This window comes from Thunnus albacares, chromosome 4, assembly GCF_914725855.1.
Source record: "Thunnus albacares chromosome 4, fThuAlb1.1, whole genome shotgun sequence".
In the NCBI taxonomy this organism is placed as follows: Eukaryota; Metazoa; Chordata; class Actinopteri; order Scombriformes; family Scombridae; genus Thunnus; species Thunnus albacares.
Window position 1 is genome coordinate 29,579,798 of NC_058109.1, and position 21,560 is coordinate 29,601,357.

Consider the following 21,560-nt stretch of genomic DNA (forward strand, 5'->3'; position numbering starts at 1 on the left):
AAACTTATCTTTGGCTAATTTCAAAGGGACGTTGGTCAGGATGAACAATGTCTTCTTCAGCTGAGTGCCACACAGGCCCCAATTATGGGTTGAGCCCAACACAAACGGCACAGAAAATGAAAGACCAATAACATATTTTTTTAAAATTTAGCACACCTTGCCCTCCTGATACTTTTAATCTTTGTAAAGGTGAGAGTTTAACTTGTGGGAAATCATGTGTCGTGTGCTTCATTTCCTCTGTAAAACCAGATGGTGGGGGTCTCAATCCTTGAAGCACTCTTTGAGATGTATGTATTGGTACAGTAGGCGGCAGTAGTGATAATATTTTCAAGCTTGTAATTGACAGGTGATGAACTGCAAAGTGATCTGGGGGCTGCTTTTCCCACAGCATCAACTCAAATCAATAATAAATCTAATCCAGCTGCATTCTGTGGTGCAGAAACCTTTTTTTCTGCACTGATATTCTCTACCATTGTGCCAGTGTTGACAGGTGTGTTAGAGATAGAGAGAGAGAGGGAGTGTGTGTGTGTGTGTGTGTGCGTGCGTGTGTGCGTGTGTGTGTGTGTGTGTGTGTGTGTGTAGGACATGTTAGTATGTGAGAGTATGAATCAAATCGCTGCTCATCTAATCTCTCAAAGTGACAGAGTTCCATCATACTGGTGGGGGGGAGGGTTCTGCATTTGGTTCAGCTGTATGAAAAAAAAAATATATGGGCTAGTCCACCTAGTGCTTTCTTCACAGACGCCTGCATGATAATCCCAATCTGTGGCCATTAGTGCACTGAGAGAGCGAGCGAGGAGAGGGTTCAACAGAGAGAAAGAGAGGGAGAGAGTGAGGAGGGGGGAGTGCCTGGACAGAGATGCACACAGAGGGAAAAGAACGAGAGACAGAGAGAGCTTTTAAGGGATTTGGCAGTGATTTGTAGAATCTCACTGCTGTAATATTGCGCTTTTTTTCCACTTTTCCCTCATTCTGCCATGATACTACACCCTAAAGCCTCAAAAGTCAGTGTTTCATTTTGTTTTTTTAGAAATCACAACTACTTGTTTTTTAGACCATTGTTTTTAGTCTGGTTATAGTTATTTTTGAGAGTGCACACAGGCTGAGATGATAGAGGATTTACTTTTGTTGAGGAGAGGAGAGCCTTGTCTCTAGATATAATCACCATGGATGGAGGCCTGTTTGGAAGAGCTCATGTAATGGATAAAATCAAGACTGTTCAATGAAGAATGGGCAGGTAAGAAGTGCCTTTATATGATTTTTTTTTTCTACTTGCAAGTTGACTGGAATAAGAGGAAAATTGTCAACCTGTAAAAGTTGTGCTGCATTATACAGCTTTGATTCACATTTGGGTCTTATTGATTTTGAGAATCTTTTCAACTGATTTCCATGAACTCAACTTCACAAGTGCGGTACAGAAAAACAGAAAGATGCAGCATCATAAATAATGGATTGCAATTTAAAAGAAAGTAAATCTGTAAGCATGCAAATTGTCAATATGTATGTCTAATTCATGTTATACATTTTGATGTAAGATTTCAACAATTTCAAGTTAGTTCATAAACACTCAAATATTTTTCTAGTGCCCAAATTCTGCTGGGAAACTTTTAAATAAATTTGCGCTTTCAGCAATTTAATTTTTACATTCCATTGGATATGATTCTGCTTTAGTGTGAATGATGACAGTGGATTTTGTCCATGATCCTCATGCAGATATAATTAACCTGCTCCAGCTTTTGGAGCATGAAATGCTGCAATGGTTCAGTTGATGTTTTCTGTTCTGCAAAATTTATAGTGTTTTCCATCATGGGCTCTCAGCTCTGCATGATAAAAGCTTCCAATATTCATTCTGAGTCGTTGTCCGTGCTGTCGAAAATCTTGTCCTTAGACACAGTCTCTTCAAATAATATACACAAATAATTGAAATTTAATATAATATAGAGTATATGATATTTTTATTTTCTTATTTTTTTCTCAACTCTGTTCTAATGCACCAAAACAGATGTTTACGTTTATTTCAGAACTACAGGTGCAGTTTAAGAAAATTGTACAGAGGTAATGCTCAAACCCACAGAACCCTTTAAAAGATAAAAGAAAAACTACAGAAACTTCTACATATTAATTTCTATATATACAAAATCCTACTGAAGATGCCAATGATACAAAATATTTTATGCAGAATCACAGGGAAATTTGTATAAAGACATCTAGAATTTAAAATATCATGTAATGTAAGCATTAAAAAATTGCATTTTTTTTGTAAATATTTCTGATATGGCTTCATTGATGTGATATACCAAACAAAAATACAGCTTATAATGTCATGTGGTCATTGTGGAAATAAAGCTTATATAACTTTAAAGCTCCTACAGTAAGTGGAAACTTAAGGGGAGTACTGGGGACGCCAGCAGTTTGACAGTTTTCTTGATCGCTGTAAAACGATGATGGACATGATACAAAAATACGATGGATGATAATCAGACCTTAAAGCCCCTTTCTGACTTTCTCCAGGTGTCAAAGGTAGAGGGAGTGGCCTGGTGCTGTCAGTACCTCTGTTGGTCATCATCATGACATCAGATGCCCGCTCATCCCATCAGTGCTGCCGGCTCTGTACACCGTCCAGATACAGGATATGGTCTGGGCTGCTGTGGGTGCTGCTGGTGGGCATCATTCCGGGCTCATGGGCCCAGCAGGGCAACCAGCCCCAATCCATCAAAATCGAGGGTGACATCAAACTGGGTGGGCTGTTCCCGGTGCACTCGCGGGGGCCTGCTGGGGTGCCCTGCGGGGAGATCAAGAGAGAAAAGGGGATCCATCGATTGGAGGCCATGCTGTACGCCCTGGACCAGATCAACAGCGACCCAGACCTGCTGCCTAACATCACTCTGGGGGCCCGGATCCTGGACACCTGCTCCAGAGATACCTACGCCCTGGAGCAGTCACTCACCTTTGTCCAGGCCCTGATCCAGAAGGACAACTCAGATGTGCGTTGCTCAAATGGGGAGCCTCCAATCATCCCCAAACCAGAGAGGGTGGTCGGGGTGATCGGGGCATCTGGCAGCTCTGTGTCCATCATGGTGGCCAACGTGCTCAGACTGTTTGCGGTGAGCCTTCTTTTATTAACTCTCTTCATTTAAAAGTGAAAGGGCAAAAAATTTGGGACAGCTCCTCTTTTCAGTAAGTAAGCTGATGAGGTTAAACCAGGTGAAAGCCATTATCCCTTCCTCTTTTAATCTATTCACAAAGGAGTTAGCAGTGGTTCCCAACCTGGGGGGCGGGACCCCCTATGGGTTTCAAAATAAATCTAACGAAGCCCTGGGATGATTAAAGGGATAAGAAAGAAAATCATACAATCCTGTCATATAAAATTATGTTTATTTTTCTGACTTTTCTCTAATCTTGTCTGTTTTTTTTTGACATACTTTCACCTTTTCAGGCCTCTTAAAAGTCCCTCAAATGAAATAATCCTAGAGGTAAAAATCACTCTTTGGTCCAACTCCTGATGACCCATGTCCACACTGTCATTCAAGTGAATGACATGAATCCCATCCCCCCAAACCTGTGATTAGGGGTCACAAGTAGAATTGCTTCATTTTGAGTGGTCATGCCAAAAACAACTGGGAATCATTGAGTTAGAGAATGATTTTCAAACTGTGAGTCAGCTGGGACTGTGCCACGACAGGTGCAACACTCAGGAATATGTCCCCAGTATTTTGTACGTTTAACATCATTTAGTGATATCAGTGACCAGCTTTGCCCAGAAAAAGGAACTGCCTGAACACAAACACAAACACAAACACAAACACAAACACAAACACAAACACAAACACACACACACACACACACACACACACAATTCTGCTTTTGAGATTGATTTGGTGATTAAACTGGCTCAGACTTTTACCTTCTATCTTATTTAACTTTATCTGTGCTTGTTTGTATTCTTCATGTAGCTCACTGCAGATATAGTTGCATGTGTGAATGTTATTCATGAGTCTCCTCTTAGATGATAATGTGGACCTTAATAACATCCTCTCATTGAGATACTTAATAATAGTAATATTGCACTTATCATTGTACTGCTGCTACACAGAGACACACATTCAGCACATATTCAACCTGACATGATTTTGGAACAGGTCATTTTAAATGATGTATAATTCACTGGATTGTAAATCTATTGTCATAGGTGGCCTCTGCAGGCTAATCCGTGTTATGTGTTCAGTTGAGGTTTTTTTTTTTTTGTACAGATGATTGACCTTTGATAATTGATTACACTGCTTATAGCAATGATGGGACATTGAGTCTGTGTAAATCCCACATTATGTCATGTTCTCATCGCCTTACTGACATAGTCTGCCAGAAACCTAGAAATGTCTAAAAATAAATACCAACCTGGGTTGAATTAGCTGAATTTGTGAGATAAAGAAATAAAAAAATCAAATAAAAATCAAAACATTTCCTGGATGCTACTTGTTGCAGCATTCCTTATGATGAGGATGTGAGCTGACAGCCAAGGAGCAGCAGCTTGCATACAGGGCAGATGTTAACTACAGAATTATAGATCCCAACCTCCACTAAGCCCCTCTCAGCAGCTCAGGACCCTGGGCTGAAAATAGAGCATCAGGGCAGCGGGATGACATTGGTTCCAGGATAACAGCAACTTGTGGCCTGGCCGGTGTGGAGTAGATTTAGCTAAATGGTGTGTTTCCTCCCACCGTCCATATGTGCTGCTCTCCGGACTGTGGATGCTTCTAGACTGATGTTCACTATAGTGTACAGTGAACATCTGCTCTTAACCACAGCAGGAGATGTTTCAGCATCTGCAAGACATACTGTTATCATGTCAGTTGGTTTTGAAAGAGGTGAGCACAAACTGTTGGCCCAGATGAAGGCTGTTTTACATTAAAAAAAAAAAAAAACATAGTGTATTTTTAAATCAATTTATGGAGTTTACATCATTACACATCTACAATTGAGCTGGTTCAATTACAACACATACTGTATATTTATTCAGCACCTTTTCTCCACAAAGGTTTTATGAAATTCCCAATTTGTGCTGAAACAATTAATTAATCAGTCAATCAACAGATTATTAATAAAGGTGCTTTTCTCTGTTTTACATTATTGTAAATTGAATATCTTTGGGATTTTGACTGACAGTTAGACAAAATAAGCAAATTTAAGACATAACTGGACTTTTTTTTTTTTTAACTGTTTTTCTTATATTTTATAGATATAACAATCAATCAAAAACAAAAAACTTGATAATGAAAATAATCACTAGTTGCAGCTCTGATCAGAATAATAGCTATTAATTAATGCCATCCAATATTTCAGTGCACTCCATCACTGAAGTCATAGCAACGGCAGACTGTGATGTTAAATTGTAATTTGCAAGGAAATGCAAGGAAAACATTTATCCTGTTATCTAGTTTCCCTGAACATTTCATGATGTGACTGGAGGCACATTTAATACTTGAATACTGAATAAACAGTAAACAATACTATAAACATTTGATCATAATACACCAATCAAGAATCATAAAAGCTCTTGCTTGTCATCATTTCTTTATCTTATACCCTTGCAGTATAATATGTTTATGCTTATGACTTAATGTTTAATAGGAACATCAAGTCACAATCAAATCTCTTTGGCTTGGATCCTAGAATACTACGGACAGTTTTAAATCACCTACTGATGTGTGAGATCTCAGCAGGACCGGGCTGTAAGGGGATCCTTGTGTCACTGATACGGCTGATTGATTTTAGAGAGTGAATTGGTACAGATGCTTTCTGTGGGATTAATTTGGAAAGGATTATGTTGTCTTGTTCATTACAAATTTGTACGCAAACACTGATTTGATTGGCCATGGAGATGCTGACACAGACTCCCGTGGTCACTGATGTCATATGTCACTCAGTGGACTTGTCAGTCACACACAGAGGCGGGAGAGTTTACCCCCAGTTGAGGATATGGTCTGTAAAGGGAAGGAAGACCAGAGCTTGATGGGGTTAACGGAGAGCAGCAAATTTAAGCTGCATGCAGCCATCAGAATTAAATATATTGTATGGCTTACAGCTGAGAAATGCTAACCTTTTTCTAGTCTCTTGATCTCTGTCTCTCCCTCTGTGCTTAACGTAATTTGACTAAAACCCCTATAATCCTTCCAGATAATCTGTGAAATGGTTCTCTCGCTCCTCTTTCCTTCTCCCTTCACTACCCCTTGTGTCTACCTTTCTCTCCTCGTCACTCCAGAGGGCCCGACGTTAAGCCACGCATGGGGACCAGCATTAGCAGGGTCAGGGTTGAGACCGTTGACATAAACTGTGTCATTAAAGAAGTAGCACACCAGTAAATTAATCTTCTCATCCATTTTTTCCCTCCCAAACAAATGCTTTTACAGCTGTGGTTCCTACCATCTGTATTTCACAGTGAAGTTGGCCATATCCTCAGTGCACATCAGCTCTGTGCAGATCACAATGCAAATTTGTCTCAGTTCTGAGAATTACTGAGAACACAGGCTGTTCAAGAGATGAACGCTCTCTATGATAGTGCAGTTTTGGGACATTAGTGTCCTGCAACTTGTCAGCTCACAGCATTAATGTGGAACGCCAGACACTCTTAAGGTTTTTGTCTGTGAGTAAGTGGTGCATCATGCTCTGGCATGGTTCACTGCCTCTCCCTGTCATTCTTTTTACCTACATATTCTCATATTGGCCTAATAATCAGTGCTGCTCATATTTTCCACTTGACCTAATCTTTTCGTCACCACTGACCCATCTGTATGTCTCAGATCCCCCAGATCAGCTATGCCTCCACTGCCCCGGAGCTGAGCGACAACAGCCGCTATGAGTTCTTCTCTCGTGTGGTGCCGCCTGACTCCTACCAGGCCCAGGCTATGCTGGACATTGTCAAAGCCATGGGCTGGAACTATGTCTCCACGCTGGCCTCCGAGGGCAACTATGGAGAAAGTGGCGTTGATGCCTTCCAACAGATATCCAGAGAAGCAGGTTGTGTGTCTGTCTGTGATTTGAATTCACTTCTGTGACAATAAGGGATTATTCATTTATCAAGCTGTGTTGTTCTCACTCATTAAAAATCCCTTAATACACAAGGACTAACAGGGCAAACAGAAATAACCATCTCATGTGGGTTTAAAAGCTCAGTTGCTGTTACTAGAGTTCAAATTCCATATCATCAAACATCGTTAATGCTGGACAGCTCATCTCTGTAAGAATGGCAATGCCAATCTTACATCTCACTGCCAATCATCACTTTGTTTCTGGACTCAAATATCTTAACTATTGGATGGATTGCCATGAAATTTTGTAAAGACATCCAGGGTCTTCAGACGATGAATCTTACTGAAGTTTGTAATCATCAGACTTTTTCTATAATACCACAACAGGTCAAAGATTTTCACTTTTCCAGTCAAATATTTCAAAATCTACTAAATGAATCAGCACGAAATCTTGTACAAACAATCACGGTCCCCGGATGATGAACCCTGGTGACTTTGGTGGCCCCTTGCTACAATGAGGTTGACATTTGTGGTTCTGTTAAATGTCAAAAGTCAAATGTCTCAATGACTCAATCATTAGATTAACTGCCTTGAAATTCGGTTGACATGGAGACATAGTTCATAGTTTCAATACTGGCTACGTTGTTGTAGTAGATATTGTTGATATTATATTGTGCACAGAGGGGAGATAACCAGAAAGTATGGCAATGACAACATGTTTCTATATGTGTGACACAGGAGGGCTGTGTATTGCACAGTCCATAAAGATTCCCAGAGAGCCTAGACCAGGGGAGTTTGAAAAGATCATCAAGAGACTGATGGAGACATCGAACGCCCGCGGGGTCATCATCTTTGCCAATGAGGACGACATCAAGTTAGTCAAGCTCTGTTGCACGTCATATCAGTGAAAGGAAATCAGTCTGATGATGAAATGTGCACACAGTTTTATATATAATTGTATTTGACTGCATCCAACCACCTACATTTCCTGTTTGATAAGCACACTTAATTAGAAATGGTGAGATGAAGTGTAATCTGTCTCCTTCCAGGCGAGTGTTGCAGGCTGCCAAAAAGGCCAACCTGACAGGTCACTTCCTGTTTGTTGGCTCTGACAGCTGGGGGGCAAAGAACTCCCCCATTCAAGACCTGGAGGAGGTGGCCGAAGGTGCAGTCACAATCCTGCCCAAAAGAGCCTCTATTGATGGTAGGAAAAATTTATTAAATCAAAGTATCTAACTCTAACCAACTGGATGCAACAGAATATCTACTGGACGTTGATGGATGAGTCCAATATCAAGGCAATAAATAAAGGAAATTAATGATTGATACGTCTGATAGTGATATTTCTGCCTTGTCACTGATGCTTCAAAGGGCTAGTGTGGAATAAATGAAAAAACTGAGACACAGCCATCATTCAAGGCGTAAGAAATAGATATTTTTTGCTGATCTTAGCATAGTATGATTACTGATAGATTGACATGATATGAGTGCTGTGTTTCAACAGATGTGTGCCATTTTCACAATATATTAAATACGACCCTTTTGTGATATGATTCAGGGTTTGACCAGTACTTCACTTCGAGATCTCTGGAAAACAACAGAAGAAACATCTGGTTTGCAGAATTCTGGGAAGACGACTTCAAGTGCAAACTAACTCGCCCTGGTGTCAAATATGAACTTGGTAGAAGAAAATGTACAAGTAAGTATGATACAATGTTACAGGGGATACATGTTCTCTGAGCAGTTGTGTCTCTTCATTGTCACCTATATGACACTTTTGTTGTCCGCCAGGTGAAGAAAGAATCAGTCGAGATTCTCAGTACGAACAGGAGGGCAAGGTGCAGTTTGTGATTGACGCTGTATATGCCATGGCCCACGCCTTGCACAGCATGCATATGGACCTGTGTCCTGGCTACATGGGTGTCTGCGAGAAGATGGACCCTGTGGAAGGACGGATGCTCCTCCAATACATTCGTTCTGTCAACTTCAATGGTGAGCTGTTAACATTTAATCTGTGTGGTTATTTTTCTTTTATCTTGCTCATAACATGTCATGATTCTGATGAATCAAACTTTTAATTTCTCTTGGAGGAAAAACCTTGAAAGATGGTGGACTTATGTTGGAAAAAATGTTGCTTTTCTACTACTGCTCACCATGGCTGCAGCAGATTTGAAAAGAAGAAAAATTTAAAAAGAAAACAGTAGAAGGGAGGTCAGCTTGACGACGGAAGCCTTGAGATGTTTCTGCTAATGTACCTAGCTATGGAACACAGCACATTTCTTCAAAGCACGTCCCCTCCCTAGGGCTGCCTACTCGCTCTTCCCTATACACAACGCTCCTGCTTTTCATCCAAGTCTTTCATAAAAAAGTCAGTTTGGCAAAAGGAAAAAAAAGTGTTCTATGAAAGCACCCTATTTACTGCTCTCCTCTTGCTGGATGACCTTGGCTTGTATGGAAGATTTTTCTGATTGAGCGCCTGCAGGGAGCTGAGAGGAACATTCAATCACGTTAGGGCAACAGAGCAGAGTGCACTGAAAGACCGTATGCGTGGAGGAGAGCCTTCACTAAAGAGCATCTTGCACTCAGTTTTCCCATGACTGCACAAGACTGAAGAAAGCAAACACAAGCTGTATTCAACAGCATGTGGGTGTTTTCTCTGCCACTAAAGATGGAGGTGCATGTTTCCAGCTTAGAGAGTTTGTATTCCTCGTCCCCCCTGACTCACTACTTTGCTGTTTTTGATAGCACACAGGTCATTAAAACTCTGTCTCCAACAAACAGGCAGTGCAGGAACAGGTGTGATGTTCAATGAGAATGGAGACGCTCCTGGTCGATATGACATCTTCCAGTATCAGCTGTCGAATGTCAGCAACCCTGGCTACAGGGTTATTGGCCAATGGACAAACCACCTACGACTCAATGTAAATATTGCTTTTGGTCAACTTGAACTTTAAATAAACAGTTTGACATTTTGAGAAATACGCTTATTCATTTTCTTGCCAAGAGTTAGATGAGAAGAGTGATAAAACCGTAATGTCTGTAGGCTAACTACATGTATGTAGCTAGAGCCAGTAGCCATTTAGCTTAGCTTAGTTTAGCATAAGGACTGGAAACAGAAACGCTTGCCTGACTTTACCCAAAGGTCACTAAATTTTCCCACCTGCACCTCTAAAGCTTACTAATTAACATATTAAATCTCTTTTATTGAATCTGTACAAAATCCAAAGTATACAAAGTGTGAGAATTGTTTTTGTTTTGTTTTTTTTTACGTGTGCCAGACTATTTCTACACTAGGCACAGTAACTTCCTGGAGTTGGCAAGAGACAGCCTAGCTGTTTCCTCCTGTTTCCAGTCTTTATGCTAAGCTAAATGGCTGTTGGCCCTAGCCAGCTACATAGTAGGCGTACAGACATGAGTGTTCTCATCTAACTCTCAAGCAAGAAAACAAATAAGGTTATTTCCCAAAATGTTACATTATTCCTTTACATTCATCAATGTATCATGTTCATTCTTCTCTTAGTTTGTGGTTCCTTCAATAGCACTTTTCTAAAAGTCTTAGTCTGTGCTTACTATATGTCAACTATATTATTACAAATGTGTGTGTGTGTGTGTGTGTGTTTGTAAATCCATCCCAGCCAGAGGAGATGCAGTGGTCAGGCGGTGATCGCAAGGTCCCCGAGTCGGTGTGCAGTTTCCCCTGCGAGTCTGGTGAGAGGAAGAAGATGGTGAAGGGCGTCCCTTGCTGCTGGCACTGCGAGCTCTGTGATGGCTACCAGTACCTGCTGGACGAGTTCAACTGCGACATGTGCCCCTTTGACATGAGACCTCTGAAGAACCGTACAGGCTGCCGGCCCACGCCCATCATCAAACTGGAGTGGAGCTCTCCCTGGGCCATCATCCCTGTCTTCTTGGCAATCCTGGGCATCCTGGCCACCTCTGGGGTCATCGTCACCTTCATCCGCTTCAACGACACGCCCATCGTCCGGGCCTCCGGCAGAGAGCTCAGCTACGTGTTGCTGACGGGCATCTTCCTCATCTACCTCATCACCTTCCTCATGATTGCAGAGCCCAGTGTGGCCGTGTGTGCCTTCCGCAGGCTACTGCTGGGGCTCGGCATGAGCATCAGCTACTCCGCCATGCTTACAAAGACGAACCGGATCTACCGCATCTTTGAACAGGGCAAGAAGTCGGTCACACCTCCGAAGTTCATCAGCCCCACCTCTCAGCTGATTATCACCTTCATACTCATCTCAGTGCAGGTAAGCGTGTGTGTACTTCGTCTACAGAGAACAGTCAGATCCTTTGTAACACTCTAACGAGCGCTCCTCTCTTTACAGTTACTCGGGGTGTTCATCTGGTTTGGTGTGATGCCCCCCCACACCATCATCGACTACGAGGAGCAGAAGCCTCCAAACCCAGAGTTTGCTCGCGGGGTCCTCAAGTGTGACATGTCTGACCTGTCGCTCATCTTGTGTCTGAGCTACAGTATCGTCCTGATGATCACCTGCACGGTGTACGCCATCAAGAGCAGAGGAGTTCCTGAGACCTTCAATGAGGCCAAGCCCATTGGCTTCACCATGTACACCACCTGCATCATCTGGCTGGCCTTTGTACCCATCTTCTTTGGCACTGCACAGTCTACCGAGAAGGTGGGAAATTCAGTATTTTCAAAGGCAATACTGGTCACTTCGTCTGTATTATAATATCCAAGGGCTTTGCAAATGCTCATAAACTGATATTTAATTTTTTGAACAATAAAAATAGGGATGGATACAAGATTTTACAAATGAAAAACTGAAACTGTAACATTAAAACGCTGCTTACACGTTAATGCATCAATAATAATAATAATAATAATAGAATAACATTTTTACAGGAGCCACTTCCTTTTTTATACTTTGTACATTTTGCTTCTAACACTTATTATAAATGCAGGACTTTACTTGTAATGTAGTATTTTTATAATGTAGTATTACTACTTTTACTTCATTAAAATATCTCCATACTTCTTTCACCACTGTTAATATCAAACTTTTTAATTTGACAAAAAAGTGAAAATGATTAATGAATAAATAAATCCATGAAAGAATAGATGAAAATAACATTCATAATAAATAATTAATTCATAAATTACTACGGAAATGAATTGATAATTAGAGCAATTAAAAAATAGATTGCTACATCTGCAATAATTATTTCATTCAATGTTTAATTTGCAGATTATTTTCTCTTTCTCAGAAAAGTTGGAAAAAAAACAAGAGCCCCCATCACCTGAATGTGTAGGCGGCGTTACCACGCGTGCAACTTAATTAATTCTGACAGAAATTAATTCTGCCACCCAGTCTTTTGTTAATCCCTGCGTTTATTGTCCAGTTAATTATCAAGTCATTATTAGTACGATCTATTAATTGATTGGTTAATAAATTAGTTTGTAAAGTTGTTAAGTCCTTCATTTTATGTCACGTTAAATATCATTCCATTTTATTCTTTATGATCAATCGCAAGGATCTTTACTGTACATCCTATATATTAATGTACATGCTAGTGGTTTTGAGGTGAATCACAAATTATGCAACACACGATAACACACTAATAGTAAGAGAGTAACAGAATCCCTCAGATATTTAGAGTGAAATCTGAGTTTGTTGCCTGTCATACCATATTTGCTTCCTGCTGTATTCACAGGACATCCTGCCTCCACTGTACTGAAAGGCAGAGTTTAATTTAGCTTGTGGGCTATTTCTGCCGTCACAAAGTACGAGACTGTTGGGGGAGAATTTGAAAAACAGAGATATGCTTTGACTAATAGAGAGCTGTATTAAGAATCAGTCAGGCTGAAACAATTAAAGCCTGAGGTGCTTTCAAAGTCTTTTCACCTCCTCCGAATGGAAATGAAGTGAATTAAGAAAAAGAGGGAGAGAAAGGAGGTCAGATGAGCTGAGGGACGGTAGGGACTCCTCCTAGACCAATTCAGCCATCCCATTCAATTAATCATCACTCAGAAAAAATATCTAAATATAGAGCCCAACTTTTGTCTGGCTCATGAAAATAGCGGCTGTTATGCTGCCATCATGTGCAGGACCATGTGCAGGCGAGCACATCTACCTTCTACCACCTGCTTCATGTCTGTATTTGCATATGGAAGAACCATTCACTGTGTCTCTCAGCTCGCCTCGGGCCATAACCACAGAAATACAATGCACTTTGCTCATAAAACACCACAGCTCCTTATAGACATGGAGAGATCACTGAGAGGGAAGGATAAAAAGCAGACAAGGATGGTAAAAGAAACTGTATGGACATTAGACTCAGACACCAGGATGTGCTGCTGCTGCTGATATATATGTGATATGTGCTGGGTAGTATACAATTTATGACTTATTTAAGGCACAAATACTGTATATCTTATTTATGGCATATATGGGTTGATTTATTTATGACACATACAGTTTCCTTGAATAATGAGTTCATAATTTATTAGAGGCGGATCTCATGAGAAGTCGCTTCTCATTATTACTGTTGGATTTGCAATAGAGGAAGAGCAACAGAGAGTAGACGTGGTCAAAGGCCATAAATAGAGTCTCCTTTCCTGACTACATATACCAAGTCATAAATCATTCATCAGGGGAAAAACACTGTCTCCTGTGCTTTAGAATGAAAATTGTAAAGACTGCATTGTGACAACTGAGATCACATATAGTCTCTTTTCTTGAACCTGTGCATAATGATATGAATTATTTAATGACACACACTGATGGATCATGAATGATACTCAGCAGTCAACGTGCAGAAATCTATCAATTATTTTCTCAGGAACTGTAACCAGGTCTTTCTGACCTGCCATGTTTCTGTTACAGATGTTCATCCAGACCACCACCCTGACAGTGTCCATGAGCCTGAGCGCCACCGTGTCACTGGGCATGCTCTACATCCCCAAGGTCTACGTCATCATCTTCCACCCGGAGCAGAACGTCCAGAAGAGAAAGCGCAGCTTCAAAGCCGTAGTGCAGGCGGCCACCGTGTCCACGCACCTGTCCACCAAGTCCAACGACAAACAGAACGGAGAGTCCAAGATCGAGCCGGACAGATCACAGTGAAGCAACAAAGATGAAACTGGGCTCATGTATTTATCACCTAATGTCACTGATGCCCACATTACCTCACTGATCAGTGAGAAAAAAAAAATCAGCATTTAGTTTTTTTGCTGGATTGTTTGTTTTTCTTCTCCCCTTTAAGTAAGAAACATGGATTGAGAAACCAGCAAAGACGTTCCTGGATGTTGTTTCTTTTTACACCTAGTTAGAGAACTCAGAGCTACAAAATCTGGAAAGAAGCACGAAAGGAAACAGAAAATATGATGGAAAAAAATTGCTTTTCACATAAGGAGGACACTAGGAGGATGTTGAGCCATACTGAATGGACTGCTAGCAACACTGAAGTTTTTTTCTCTTTTGTAACAACATCCACATATACACCTCAACTTGACATGGAGGTATTGTTAGTTGTAATTCTCCCTGGGAAATGCTGTTTAGGAAAAAAAAAAGAAAAAAAAGATGAGCTTAAATGGCGACCTTTGCCCTACAGGAAGATGTACATGTATGTGGAATCCCTCGAGGTCAATGAAACATATTGTTTACTGGCTCCATAAGCACTGCATGGATTGTGTGTTTTACGTGTACATGAATGTTTTGAAATATTGTTTGTACGGGGTGTTGTGACTCTGAACTTTTCTTCTGATTGCACTGGAAGGAAGTCACTTTTAAAAATGCACCACCATGTCCTGTCACTGATTCTGAAAAGTTCCCCTGGGAAGATCCAATAATCACATAACCGTGATCACTCACAGAAAATCATCACTATACAACCACTGATGCAACAAAGCATTTCATTTGAATTAGTGTAATGTATGCAATCATGATGGTACAAACTGGTTTTCATTGTAGTGACTGTTAATTTAAGGGTTCAAACAGGATACAAGTGATTGTGAACAGGATATTTATGTTCTACCTGGTACTTTTCTCCACATTGCAAAACAATGTTTGGCATTTCCCCAAATTGTTTGTGAAAATATCAAGTGATCTGCTCAAGGCCAGTTTGAATGGCAACACGCCAAAATCACACACAGGCTGCTGTGAGGTTCATGCATGGAAACCTTATTAGAAAGCTTCACTTGATAATCTTCACTTCTGCAAACATGAGGCTGAATTAACAACACTCTCGTCTTTGCCAGTATATTATTTGCAGTGCACCTTTTGCTACTTGATCTCAATGTACAACTCAGGTTTTACTGAAGGTGTTTTGAGTAACATTTTTTTCTAGGGGATCTCCTTCTATACAGGCGCAGCCTTTTCAATACAAATGGTTCCAGCAGTTACCCTGTGCAGTGCATGTTTCCTCACAATGCAGGAGATCCATATCCTCATGTGAGAAAACAGTGTTTGTACTGCCCTCTGCAGGAGAGCCCACCTCAGTGAAATGTTTGTGAATAAAAGCACAGTTAAGAGGGAATTGTTTGTAGACCCCACACAAACCTTAATAAAAAAATATTGTTTATTATTTGAGTTGGTATACATCTGGCAGTACCATTAAAACAAAAAAAATACCTCCATTATATACACATGTAGGCGTTAGTGCGAAAAATAACTGATTATTTTTCGAAGTATAGAGTCAAATAACTTTTACTGCAAGATGTATCAGTGATAAACATTCGATGACATAATAGAGCGCTCATATATCTAGTTTGTCTCAAACACATACAGACACCCACATAACTACGACATACTATCAGCAAGAAAAAGCTGGCTGAGGGTTAAACACAGTCACCACATACAAGTTCATGTCAAAACAAATAGAAATGTACAGCAAGTTCGGTGACGTCATCAAAAATTCAGCATCTGTTGTCAAGTGGGAGGTCAGTTACTGCTTCTAAATGCAGTTTGAAAGTTCTGTTTGGCGCCGAGTGGCAGAGCCGCTGCCAGGCTGGTTCTATGTGCCGGAGCGGCATAAACATGCCTCCTCACACGCGACGTCCTGACCTTTGCCTCGACTTCCGGGGCGAAGGTCTTCAACATTTACTCAAGGAAGCTGTCCAAAGTCAGGCAAGTGGCAATCTTGGGTGGAGGCCTGGTCACCTTTTTCCTTTTAGCTTTCATCAGTGGGCGAATCTCTGCTAAAGGAGACTGAAGTGCAGTGCTTGGTTAAGGAATTATGCAGTTTAGGTTACAGATGTTTTATCTGTCCTGATCATTTTATCATTTTTGGAGGACTTTTCTCTGACACCCAGAATTGTCCAAAACTAATATAATAAATAATTGCATTTTTATTTAAAGCTGTATTAATTGATTGATTTTGCCACTTGATGGCAGTGGAACAAAATCAAAACAAAACAAAACATTGACATCTCATCAAGTTGTTCTGAAACAACTGTCTATTTACCATCTGCATCCAGCAGATACATTAACATTTCTTGGAGTTAACTTGTTGCCACCTGGTGGATGTTAAGTCCAATATGAACTCTCATTTCGTTCTGCTTTTGCTCTCTTTAGTAGCTTGATGCTTCACTGTGTTCACCGGCTTGTTGCTAAATTCTCATTCTTATCATCTGTTTGATGCTGGGCAGATTAATTAGAGCTTTCTTGCTGAAAAAAGCTGCCTGCTGTGACCGGTAACAAGGTTGATGAGAGTGAAGTTGCAGGCCAAAAAAAAATCAGAACAATGTGCTAAAAAAAGACCCTGAAAGCTTGGTCCAGCTAAAAGAAAGTGCAGGGTGGTAATTCTTTGTGTCTTCATTACTACAAGCAACACCTTTCATATCACACAGTCATTTGATCCATTATTTATACAAAAATATTGATTAGTGAAGCTTTAAATATTGTTGAATGTCAGGTTTGAATGTCCTGAAGCTTATTTACAGTGCTATTACATATAACTAGGCAGTTTATATGGATCAATATTCCACAAAATGTAAGTCCTGACACAGCAAAGATGAATATTCAACACAAAAACTGGTAAAAAAGAACAGCTCTGCCGTCAATGATCAAAATTAGAAAGACTTGTTTAAAACATAATCAACAAAACAGAGAAAAAGGATACAGGTTGGATGAATTTAGTTCGTCCTCCTAATCCATCATAACCAGTTCTCACCTGAAATGGGAAACATTTTCATTCATCAAACCACTATATGGACAAATGACATATCAAAACATCAGACATGAAGTGCAGGTTGTGTTGTACATACAGCTCCAGGCTTCCTCTGAGGGTCCAACATGCTACCAAAAGTCTTCTTTCTGAAGAGGAGGGAGTTCCTCAAAAATGGATCCATGGATACATCCTCATCTCGAGCCTGAGGTATGAAAAAAAAAAAAAAAAAAAAAAAAAAAAAAATAATGCTGTTACATGTACACCAGATTTGGAAATGGACCTTGTTGATACCGATTAAAAAACTTACCTTGATTAAAGATGAAGTTTTCTCGTTTTGTTTGGACACAGATGACCTGAAAAATGAGGCATTTTAAATACTATTTTTACTGTTTCTATTTAATTCATTAGTATACAAAGACAATATCTGCTACCATAACCACTTTACAACAGATAGACTCACGCACTCCAACAATGAGCTGCATAAAACTTACACTGGAGGGTCAAGACGCATCTTCTTGGATGGGACCCGCGCCGGTCTTTTAGCCAAATCATCTGGGGTCGTGATGTCATAGGTAATGTTGAGGTCAATGTCCTCGCTGTCTGCAGGCTGGTGGAGGTGAGGCTTTTTCAGCTCCATTGGAGCCGGGCTGACAGGTAGGCAGAGAGACCTCATCAGTAAATCCAAACATGGCTCATGTTTTCATGAAAGATACGTAAAAGTGTTAGAAGAACGGTCCAGCGGCTGACCTTTCAAAGACAAGCCGACTGAGGGCTTCATTTGTCCGTGTTGGCGTGCTCAGAGTCTTCTGAAGAAACTCCACCTTCTTCTTCAGACTCTGTGGACAGATATGCATACAGGCATCACAAAGATGGATTCCTCTGATATTTAAACCAGAAGCAAATTTGTTGGCTCTGCCTTACAGTGATCTCTTTGTCAGCATTGGCCAGATCATTCTGCAGAGACTTCATATCGTCTTTACTTTGATTCACCTCCTTTGTGGCTTTTTGTAACTAAAATGGAAAAGAAAAAAAAATAATTTTTTTTTTTTTTTTTTAGACATTCAGTGTGCATTCATGAATTGATTCCTCAGAGTGTTAATGTGTGCTTTTCTATGATTAGTGACTTATCAAAACAAAGTTACCTTGTTGTTTGATGTGAGCACTTCTCTCTTCAGCTTCTCACACATGTCATTTGAAGACTTAAGGCTTCCCTTTAAATTATCATACTCTCTAAAAAAAAAAGAGAAAGAGAAGAGATAACAGGGAAAATCACATTAATGATGACTGACACTCCGACTTTGAAAATGATGTGTCACTTCTAAGGCCAACAGGACTTGGGCTCCTTACTTTTTGAGGGAGATGCAGTAGATGGAGAGCTGCTCCACAGCGGCCTGACTGACACCCATATCCCTGATCATGGACTCCACATCTGCTCTCTGTCCCTGTAACAACACATCCAGACTGGAGCCAAACAAACAGCATTAGTGAACATTTAGGAAGCAATAAGACAGTGCAAAGTGAAACTGGGTGATATTAATAACAATATTGTCATACTAGCTAAGTAGCTGAGCCCCAACTGCCCCAAAAGTAGCTTTATTCAATCAATATTAAGGTACTCAAGACAATCTAAAACAGTTTTTCTTCCCAGTACACTTGCAGCATATATTGTGATGATCAAAATGTGGCCATACTTAGAAGTGTAAATATGAAAATACTTATTTAATACCTTTCAAAGGTTTTCATTTTGGTCCTGAGTCTGCGGGCCTCCTCCTTGGCAGCCTGAGCATCATTATGTTGTGTCTCCAGGTATGTCATTTGTTTCTGTGAGAGGGCAAATTAAATAAATGAAAAACAAATAAATGCATTGGACCATCTCAGAGATTACATGGGAGATGAGTCAGCACAGAAAATGGGTTTAAACGATGAGGAACAGATGGCTTACTCTGAGAGCAGAACAGAGCATCTCCTTTTCAATTATCTCTTTCCGCACACTGTCCAGGTCTCTCCTCTGCTTGTCCACAGTGTCCTTCAAACTGTCCACCACCTTCTGTCTGTCCCGCCAGTCTCTCTCTACCAATTGATCAGACAGATAATGAACTAGTGCCGTCTACATTTCACGATCAACCAGCATCATCTCACAACAGTTACGAATCTTACCTTTAGAACTTAAGAGGGCCTTCATTCGATCAAGCTCATTCTAAGGAAGGGAGAAACACAATGAGAACCAAAAATATGATATCAGAAATTAATTCAGCTCAAACAGTGTCCCAGTAACAACCTTGAATATCAAATTCATGTATTATTTAGGTGATGTAATTTGTACCTGCAAGCTTTCTGGGTCCGTCGTGCCCTCCTCCTCTCCACCAATGTCAAAGTACAGCTTGCTGATAATGTGTCTGGTGCTGACCTACACACAGAGCACAACAGTGTCTTAAGTTTTTCCTCTTTGTCTAGTCGGTCCAGTCTTTGCACTGTGCAACAGTTAATTTAACATGTGTATGCATACTGTACCTGTTTCCGACATTGTGGGCATGTTTTTGTGGGGGCTGTCTGAAACCACTGAAGAAGACTGATAGCAGGAGAAGATAAAGGGAACAATTAGCCATTTAAAACGTGACAAAAATATGAGTGGTATTGTTGACTTTCTCTAACAAGTTACCATTCATAGTGGAAAGTGTGTCCGCAGTGGATGGCAGCAACATCTCTGGAGTGATCGAAGAAATCGGAGCATATTGTACAATATGCTCGGATAGGCATTTTTGTGCCACAAAAATCACCCTGTTAAGCACACAGAAAAGCGTATTAAGTAAACTTCTTAACGTACAACCTGTGTTATTATTTCAGAGTACCTGTGTTCGTGTGTATAGCTTTAGCTTAAGCTGTAACATTAACATGAGCTAACGCCATGCTAGCTAGCTATGGCTGACGTTAGCTGCCTTATCAACAGTCGTCATACTTACCAAATAAAGACGTTCAGTTACAGCGCGAAATCGAGCATCTTCAATCAGTCTTTTCTGTATATGTATGAATGTATCATTTTAACGGAGTTATGCTGACTCTCTCAGACAGAACTTGGCTTGCTAACACAAACACAATAGTTGCTCCATCGCTGCTGTTTCCCCGCTGTACGTTCAAACACACGGTGCGTTCAGGAGCCCGTGGGAACAAAAATTGATCGTCTGCGGGAGCGCGCGCAGCCTGTTAAAGCTTTATAGTCCAGTTCCGATACACCTACGCTTTTATATGGATCAAACAGTCATAACGTGCAAATACACATAACTTCATGACCGTGGTAATAGCAAAGGTGTGTCCTTGTGAAACTTCAACTTTTCTCATAACTGAATAGTCTCAACTGTGGTTGCCAAAGAAGTGTTTGTAGTTTATAAAGTAAGTAAGCATGCCATTTATGTGATTATAGGCAATATTGTTTCCGATGTGTTTGGTATGTCTAATATCCTTGTTTAGATCTATATTTGGAAACTAGACTGTAATTAACATGAATTATGAATGGGTTATATATACAATAAAGAAATGATCTCTTTTGCATTATACTTATAACTCTGATTTATTTTATCTTCTCTGTGCCACAGATTATAACCAGTGCAGTCCTTTTTACCAGTTTAAATATTGAGTCAAGCAGCAATAGACCAATTACAACTCATAAAAGGCAGTTTTCCATTTGCCAAAAAGTGATTGCAACAAAGGTTATTTATGCCTCAGAATGACTTGGTTTAATTCATGAGTGTTAAATTTTAATGATTATAGCCCACCAAGTCCTTTTTACCAGTTTTCCACTCGCCAAAAAGTGATTGCAGCTCCTACCGTGTGACTGAAAGGTTGTTTGCTTTGATATTACCACGGACATAAAATTATGTGTATTTGCACGTTATGACAGATAAAAGCAGCTGTAGACGTATATAAACTGGGCTACAGCTTTAATAGGTTGCGCGCGCTCCCGCGGACGGCAATCAGTGGCGGACGATCACTTTTTGGCACGACACGTCACCCCGCTGTACGTTCAAACACACGGTGCGTTCAGGGGCTTCTCGTATACGCGGACACATTTCAATAATAATAATAATAATGATAATAATAATAATAATAATAATAATGGTACATTTGATTAGTACCAAACTTTTCATTTATAGTGAAACTCAAAGTGCAACCGTATTCATGACATAGAACATACAACATAAAGAAAATAATAATAGTAAGAGTTCAGATGAAAAATAATGTCAATTTAATAACTCCACGTCCATCTTTCTTGAATTTAAAAATAACTTGCGAGGTGGTTTTTGCGTGATGTCGTGATCTTGCGAATCCAGCTGTCTCGCAAGGTAATTTCAATGCATTAGTGAGTTATTCAAAAGTGGAAACGGTGAATTTATTTAAAAC

General features: G+C 40.2%; 2 protein-coding genes across 2 annotated transcripts; one reads left to right on the forward strand and one right to left on the reverse strand.

Moving 5' to 3' along the window:
• Positions 1-806: 806 nt before the first annotated feature.
• On the forward strand, positions 807-15,896 carry grm6b (glutamate receptor, metabotropic 6b). The gene is made up of 11 exons (XM_044348903.1): positions 807-1,237; positions 2,512-3,104; positions 6,798-7,014; positions 7,764-7,899; positions 8,075-8,229; positions 8,584-8,724; positions 8,817-9,017; positions 9,807-9,946; positions 10,661-11,284; positions 11,363-11,674; positions 13,883-15,896. Exons 2-11 carry the CDS (start codon positions 2,568-2,570, stop codon positions 14,120-14,122), a joined length of 2,703 nt encoding a protein of 900 aa, XP_044204838.1. The 5' UTR covers positions 807-1,237; positions 2,512-2,567; the 3' UTR covers positions 14,123-15,896.
• Positions 15,558-20,341, reverse strand: LOC122980675 (TRAF-interacting protein). Its single transcript, XM_044348905.1, has 16 exons — positions 20,126-20,341; positions 19,825-19,943; positions 19,677-19,734; positions 19,489-19,572; positions 19,323-19,362; positions 19,108-19,235; positions 18,892-18,986; positions 18,513-18,626; positions 18,308-18,395; positions 18,087-18,176; positions 17,913-18,001; positions 17,657-17,812; positions 17,473-17,518; positions 17,263-17,367; positions 17,118-17,168; positions 15,558-16,204 (listed from the first exon to the last, which is right to left on the reverse strand). Exons 2-16 carry the CDS (start codon positions 19,920-19,922, stop codon positions 16,097-16,099), a joined length of 1,350 nt encoding a protein of 449 aa, XP_044204840.1. The 5' UTR covers positions 19,923-19,943; positions 20,126-20,341; the 3' UTR covers positions 15,558-16,096.
• Positions 20,342-21,560: the final 1,219 nt, after the last annotated feature.

Bases quoted from the DNA above. Each gene is read 5' to 3' on its own strand.
- grm6b (XM_044348903.1), top strand. From the start codon at position 2,568: ATGACATCAGATGCCCGCTCATCCCATCAGTGCTGCCGGCTCTGTACA. The intron at 8,725-8,816 runs GTAAGTATGATA...GTTGTCCGCCAG, and splicing joins TGGTAGAAGAAAATGTACAA to GTGAAGAAAGAATCAGTCGA. The intron at 11,285-11,362 runs GTAAGCGTGTGT...CTCTCTTTACAG, and splicing joins TCATACTCATCTCAGTGCAG to TTACTCGGGGTGTTCATCTG.
- LOC122980675 (XM_044348905.1), bottom strand. From the start codon at position 19,922: ATGCCTATCCGAGCATATTGTACAATATGCTCCGATTTCTTCGATCAC. The intron at 18,987-19,107 runs GTAAGCCATCTG...GCCCTCTCACAG, and splicing joins TGCTCTGTTCTGCTCTCAGA to AAACAAATGACATACCTGGA. The intron at 17,813-17,912 runs GTCAGCCGCTGG...CCTACCTGTCAG, and splicing joins AGTCGGCTTGTCTTTGAAAG to CCCGGCTCCAATGGAGCTGA.